Raw genomic sequence first — 7,011 nt, forward strand, 5'->3', positions numbered from 1 at the left:
CTCAGGAGGCAGAGGTTGCAGTGAGCTGAGATTGCACCATCGCACTCCAGCCTGTGTGGCAAGAGCAAAACTCCATCTCAAAAAAAAAAAAAAAAGACTCCCTGAGTGGAAGAGAATGCTGATCTCATGTGGCCCTGGAGTTCAGAAATTGGTGGACTTCCAGCAGCAGGAATGTTTAGGAATTGGTTGACATTAAGCTGTGGAAGCGCTGTGCTCTGTGTCTGTTGCTGATTGGCTGGTTTTCAGAAACATGGAGCTATCACTGATTGGCTGATTTTCAGAAGTACGGCTCCATCACTGATTGGCCAGCCCGCAGAAGCATGTGAATGTCACTGATTGGCTGATTTTCAGAAGCTTGGCTCCATCACTGATTGGCTGGCTTTCAGAAGCCTTTGGGGTACCTGTTGGGATTATTTGATGAAATAGATTTAAAAGCACTTCTTGCGGTAGGGAACAGTGGCTCGTACCTGTAATCCCAGCACTTTGGGAGGCCAAAGCAGGCAGGTCATCTGAGGTCAGGAGTTCGAGACTAGCCTGGCCTACATGGTGAAAACCCTGTCTCTACAAAAATACAAAAATTAGCCGAGTGTGATGGCAGGTGCCTGTAATCCCAGCTACTTGGGAGGCTGAGGCAGGAGAATCACTTGAACACAGGAGGCAGAGGTGGCAGAGACCCGAGATTGCACCACTGCACTCCAGCCTGGGCAACAGAGCAAGACTCTATCTCAAAGTAATAATAATAATAACAATAATAATAATAAATAAATAAATAAAAGCATTTCTTGGCCGGTGGTGTTGGCTCATGCCTGTAATCCCAACACTTTGGGAGGCCAAGGTAGGTGGATCATTTGAGCCCAGGCGTTCAAGAGTAGCCTGGCTAATATAGCCATCTCTACAAAAAAATAATAAAAAGTTAGCTGTGGCCGGGTGCAGTGGCTCACGCCTGTAATCCCAGCACTTTGGGAGGCCGAGGCAGGTGGATCACCTGAGGTCAGGAGTTCAAGAGCACACTGGCCAACATGGCAAAACCCCATCTCTACTAAAAATACAAAAATTAGCCAGGTACGGCAGCGCGCACCTGTAATCCAAGTTACTTGGGAGGCTGAGACAGGAGAATCGCTTGCACCTGGGTGGCGAAGGTTGCAGTGAGCCAAGATCGCGCCACTGCCCTTCAGCCTGGGTGACAGAGCAAGACTCCATTTCAAAAAATAAAAAAATAAAAAAACAGTATAATGGATTGTTTGTAACACAAAAGATAAATGCTTGAAGGGATGGACACCCCATTTTCCATGATGGGGTTATTATACATTGCATGCCTGCACCAAAATACCTTATGTACTCCATAAATATATTCATCTGCTATGTACTCACAACACATTTTTTAAAAAGAATGTTGTAGGCTGGGCATGGTGGCTCACGCCTGTAATCCCAGGACTTTGGGAGGCCGAGTCTGGCGGATCACGAGGTCAAGAGATCAAGACCATCCTTGCTAACCCGGTGAAACCCCGTCTCTACTAAAAAATACAAAAAATTAGCCGGGCGAGGTGGCGGGTGCCGGTAGTCCCAGCTACCTGTGAGGCTGAGGCAGGAGAATGGCGTAAACCCGGGAGGCGGAGCTTGCAGTGAGCTGAGATCCAGACACTGCAGCAGTCCAGCCTGGGCGACAGAGCGAGATTCCGTCTCAAAAAAAAAAAAAAAAAAAAAATTGCATTTCTTGTGCTTACTTGTTATCATGGATACAAAGGCAATCAATCAAGCCTTTCCTAGGAAGACAGGAGAGGCGCTTTTTGATTCTCAGTGGTTTGTCACGGGCATGGGTGATTGGAACCTCCTGGGAACATCACTTTTCTTGGAACATACTCCTCCCTCACCCCAACACCATGGTTTCAGGGGCTGCCAAGATCCAGAGCACAGGGATGGACTAGTGAGTTCCAGGGATTTCAGGGCTTAGCAAAGAAAAAGCTATGACCGCCAGATGGCAGTAGCACACAGGAGCTTTATTTGGCGCACACTGACAGATCTGTCTACGGGGGAAGTCACACCCAGTGTGAGACACTCCAGAGGCTACTGTGTGAGGGTGAGGACCGCTGCACAGGAGGGGAGGAAGGCAAGGGAGCGCCCAAGAGAGAGGGACTGGAGAAGGGGCTTACATCTGGGTGATGCCAGCCGGCAGTATGTAGAGCTCCAAAGAAAGCTCCAAAGAACCCAAGACCAAAGGGTCTTGGGGCTCATCTTATCTATGGGTGGCAGATGTTGGGCACAGTCTCGGGGTATACAAAGCAGGCAGACTGCATGGCTAAAAATATCTGCTTATTAAGACTGTGTTTAAAACAATTGGATGTGTAGAAATCTGAGTTTGCTGCTACCAAGCTTTTAGGCCAGTGGTCTGGCCTGCTGTGAAGAAATTAACAGTGGCCGGGCGCGGTGGCTCACGCCTGTAATCCCAGCTACTTGAGAGACTGAGGCAGAGAATTGCTTGAACCCAGGAGGCAGAGGTTGCAGTGAGCAGAGATTGCGCCACTGCACTCCAGTCTAGGTGACAAAGTGAGACTCCATCTCAAAAAAAAAAAAAAAGAAAAGAAATTAACAACATATACAGTGTAATATACAGTGGCCAGGGGCCATGATTTATATAAACAGGACTCAGGATTGCTCAAAGCAGAGGAAACTGCAGGGGCTGGTTCTACAATAAACACAGATCCACGCTATCTCTCGCTGGGATGTTTCACTGGAAGCTCCAGCAATGAGTGCTCTCTCTCTCTCTTCTTTTTACTTTTAGGTATCGGGTCTTGCTCTGTCACCCAGAATGGAGTGCAGTGGCACGATCATAGCTCCCTAAAGCCTTGAACTCCTGGGCTTAAGTGATCCCCCTGCCTCAGCCTCTTGAGTAACCGACAGGCATCCACCACCACATCTAACAAGTTTATGTTTTGTAGAGATGGGGTCTTGCTATGTTGCCCAGGCTGGTCTCAAACTCTTGGCCACAAGTGATCCTCCCACCTCAGCCTCCCAAAGCTCTGGGATTACAGTCACCCACCACTGCACCTGGTCTTTTCCCTCTCTCCTTGTTTAAGCAACATATATTATATATATTTTTTGAGACAGAGTCTCGCTCTGTCATCCAGGCTGGAGTGCAATGGCGTGATCTCGGCTCACTGCAACCTCCACCTCCAGGGTTCAAGCAATTCTTCTGCCTCAGCCTCCCGAGTAACTAGGATTACAGGTGCCTGCCACCATGGCCAGCTAATTTTTGTATTTTTAGTAGAGATGGTATTTCGCCAAGCTGGTCTTGAACTCCTGACCTCAAGTGATCCTCTCGCCTCAGCCTCCCAAAGTGCTGGGATTACACGAGCCACTGTGCCTGGCCTAAGGGTTGGGTTTTGGGATGTTTCTCACCTCCCTAGGCCCCGGTGGCCCGGCCCCGGATGAGTGCCCAGGAGCAGCTGGAGCGGATGCGCAGAAACCAGGAATGTGGACGGCCCCTCCCTCGCCCGACCTCCCCGCGGCTCCTCACCCTGGGAAGGACACTGTCGCCAGCCAGACGCCAGCCTGATGTGGAGCAAAGGGTGAGGGGAGGAGGACTGGGGCTGGGCGGTGGGGTGGTAGTAGGTCCTCTTCGCCTACTTTGAGTCCCTTTCTGTAAAATGGAGATAATGCCTACCTCCTTACTCCAAGCTGGATTTCCAGATTTACCTCAGTTTGTACTTGTGCTAAAGTCAGCTTCCTGGCCTGGTTAGTGGTGGGTGGACAGGAGTGGCAGTGAGGGGAGGACAGTGGGTGGGGGCGGGGGTCGCAGATCTGGATTGGAAGCCTAGTTTTTCTTCTCAGTTGCTATGTGTTGTCAACAGCAAGAAAGCAAAAAAGAAAATGTAAGACAGCAAGAAAATTGATTTTATTCATGCCCTTTCAGTAGGGAAAACATCCCAGATCTGTGCATCAGAGTGTCTCAGATATCTCAGGATGGTTTCCACTTAGACGTTTTCTTTTTTTGGCTGGGTGCGGTGGTTCACGCCTGTAATCCCAGCACTCTGGGAGGCCAAGGCGGGCGGATCACCTGAGGTCAGGAGTTCGAGACCAGCCTGACCAACATGGAGAAACCCCGTCTCTAGTAAAAATACAAAATCAGCTGGGTGTGGTGGCGCATGCCTATAATCCCAGCTAAGATTATAGCTAAGATTGTGCCATTGCACTCCAACTTGGGCAACAAGAGTGAAACTCCGTCTCAAAAAAAAAAAAAAGATGTTTTCTTTTTTCGGGGACGAGGTCTTGCTCTGTCGCTCAGGCTGGAGTGCAGTGGTATGATCTCCACTCACTGCAACCTCCACCTCCTGGGTTCAAGTGATTCTCATGCCTCAGCCTCCCGAGTAGCTGGGACTACAGGGATGCGCCACCACATCCAGCCAATTTTTGTATTTTTAGTAGAGACAGATTTTCACCACATTGGCCAGGCTGGTGTTGAGCTCCTGAGCTCAAGTGATCCTCCTGCCTTGGAAGGAGGTGCTAGGAATACAGGTGTGAGCTACTGCACCTGACCTCCCCTTAGATTTTTTTTTTCTTTTTTTGAGATGGAGTCTCCCTTCATTGCCCGTGCTGGAGTGTAGCGGCGGAATCTTGGCTCACTGCAACCCCTGTCTCCCGGGTTCAAACGATTATCCTGCCTCAGCCTCCCAAGTAGCTGGGATTATAGGCCCACACCACCATACCCTGCTAATTTTTTTTTGTATTTTTAGTAGAGATGGGGGTTTCACCATATTGACCAGGCTGTTCTTGAACTCCTGACCTCAAGTGATCTACTCACCTTGGCCTCCCAAAGTGCTGGGATTACAGGTGTAAGCCACTGCACCTGGCCCCTTAGACTTTTATAGAAAGGATTTAGACAGTCACAGGTGGTGGTGGTAGAGGTTGGATTTCTGAACTCATGTGCTGCTTTATAGGAACACAGGTAAAGTTAAACATTGTCAGTCGCTGGGTGCTATGGCTCACCCCTGCAATCCCAGTACTTTGAGAGGTCGAGGCAGGAGTAAGAGACCAGCCTGGGCAACATAGCAAGACCTTGTCTCTACTAAAAATAAAAATAAAAATAATTAGCCAGGCATGGTGGTATGAGCCTGAAGTTCTATTTACTCAGGAGGCTGAAGCAGGATTAGTTTGAGCCTGGGTGGTCAAGACTGCAGTGAGCTATGATTACGCTGCTGTACTCCATCTGTTCTAAAAAATGAATAAATAAAATAAATTAATTTTTAAAAATTCAGTGCCTACGGAAGCATAGTAAAAACAAAACAAAACATTGCCAGTGTTTTTGGGCAATTTCATTCTCTTTTGGAGCCCCTTCACTTCACCCTTAAAATGAGAATGTGGGGCTTCCAGGTGAGGAGTTCTAATGCCCCAATTCCTTTCCAGCCTGTCGTAGGACACTCGGGAGCCCAGAAATGGCTCAGAAGCTCTGGGTCTTGCAGTAGGTAAGGAACTGGAGGGCGTATCAAGGGAGCAGGAAAAAAAAAAAATTTGCAAAAGCAAAGAGGAGTAGCATTATTATTGAAGTCTCCTGAATATGGAACTACAAATCGCAACCCTTCTAGATATGCTTACGTTCCCGGGGCATCTGAAACAAAACCGGAAAGCCCTAGATCCGTAGTAATATCTTTAGTTCCCCAAATTCCCTTGGTCAATAGCATATCCTGCTTCTGCATCAAGGAAATTGGGTGGTAGTGATTCACGAATGGACTACAAATCCCATAATGCATGTGGGCGGTATGAGGGCGGTGCCATGTTTAACATCTGTTAGAGACACATGCTAGGAACTACAACTCCCAGAAGGGCACGCACGGTACCCGGGTCCCCACTGTGGGAGCTGTTTAGTTTTTATTTTTATTTTTATTTTGTTTTTCTTTTGTGTGTGTGTGTGTTTTTTTTTTTGAGACGGAGTCTTGCTCTGTCTCCCAGGCTGGAGTGCAATGGCGCGATCTCAGTTCACTGCAACTTCCTCCTTCTGGGTTCAAGTGATTCTCCTTCCTCAGTCTCCCTAATAGCTGGGATTACAGGCGCCCATCACCATGTTTGGCTAACTTTTTTGTATTTTTTGGTAGAGACTGGGTTTCCCCATGTTGGCCAGAGTGGTCTCGAACTCCCGACCTCAAGTGATCCGCCCACCTCGGCCTCCCCAGGTGCTGGGATTACAGGGACGAGCCGTCGCACCTGGACTGTTTTTTTATTTTTAATTTTTAATTTTTGTTGGTATATAGTAGGTGTACATATATTTACGGGATAAATGAGATGTTTTGATACAGGCAGGCAATGTGAAATAAGCACATCATGGGGAATAGAGTATCCATCCCCTTTCAAGGATTTACCCTTTGATGTATAGACAATCCAATTACACACTTTATTTAAAAATGTACAATTAAATTATTATTGACTATAGTCACTCTGTTGTGCTATCTAATAGTAGGTCTTATTCATCCTTTTCTTTTTGTACCAATTAACCATCCCCACCTCTCCCCCATCTTCTACACACCCCACCCCCAATCTTCTTTTTTTTTCTAGTCCAAGGAACACCGCCCCTTACTTACCGACTTCCGAAGGTCACCGGGAGCGGGTTCTCAGCCTCTCCCAAGCCCTGGCTACTGAGGCGTCGCAGTGGCACAGAATGATGACAGGTGACTGGCTGCGGATGTTGAACTTCTGGGTTTTAGGGAGGAGAGAGCTGGAGACCTGGAATCCGAGGTCCTGGAGAGGAGGGGTCTGGGGGCCGGTGGGAATTTTTTATGTTGGCGAGGAAAGAGTTGGGCAAGGTTTGGGAGTTTTAGGTCTCAGGCAAGAGGGGACTGGGTTCTGGGACACTTGGGAGGAGGGGAGGAAGAGGTCAGGGGGCGGGGAGAGGACCGACATCTGAATCTGAAAGAGGTCTGGACTGGGGTGTCCAGACTCCTGGGTCTGAGGGAGGAGGGGCTGGGGGCCTGGACTTCTGGGTCTGAGGGAGGAGGGGCTGGGGGCCTGGGCTCCTGGGTCTGA

General features: G+C 48.6%; 1 protein-coding gene across 1 annotated transcript in view; it reads left to right on the top strand.

Moving 5' to 3' along the window:
* PLEKHA4 (pleckstrin homology domain containing, family A (phosphoinositide binding specific) member 4) overlaps positions 1-7,011 on the top strand; it is a 31,492-nt gene that overhangs the window by 23,850 nt on the left and 631 nt on the right. Inside the window, exons 13-16 of the mRNA XM_011946535.1 lie at positions 352-397; positions 3,405-3,566; positions 5,401-5,459; positions 6,544-6,656. Of these exons, the coding sequence (XP_011801925.1) occupies positions 352-397; positions 3,405-3,566; positions 5,401-5,459; positions 6,544-6,656 (380 nt within the window). The remainder of the gene's footprint in view (positions 1-351; positions 398-3,404; positions 3,567-5,400; positions 5,460-6,543; positions 6,657-7,011) is intronic.

The sequence above is a fragment of the Colobus angolensis genome, unplaced genomic scaffold (assembly GCF_000951035.1).
Source record: "Colobus angolensis palliatus isolate OR3802 unplaced genomic scaffold, Cang.pa_1.0 Scaffold25, whole genome shotgun sequence".
NCBI lineage: Eukaryota > Metazoa > Chordata > Mammalia > Primates > Cercopithecidae > Colobus > Colobus angolensis.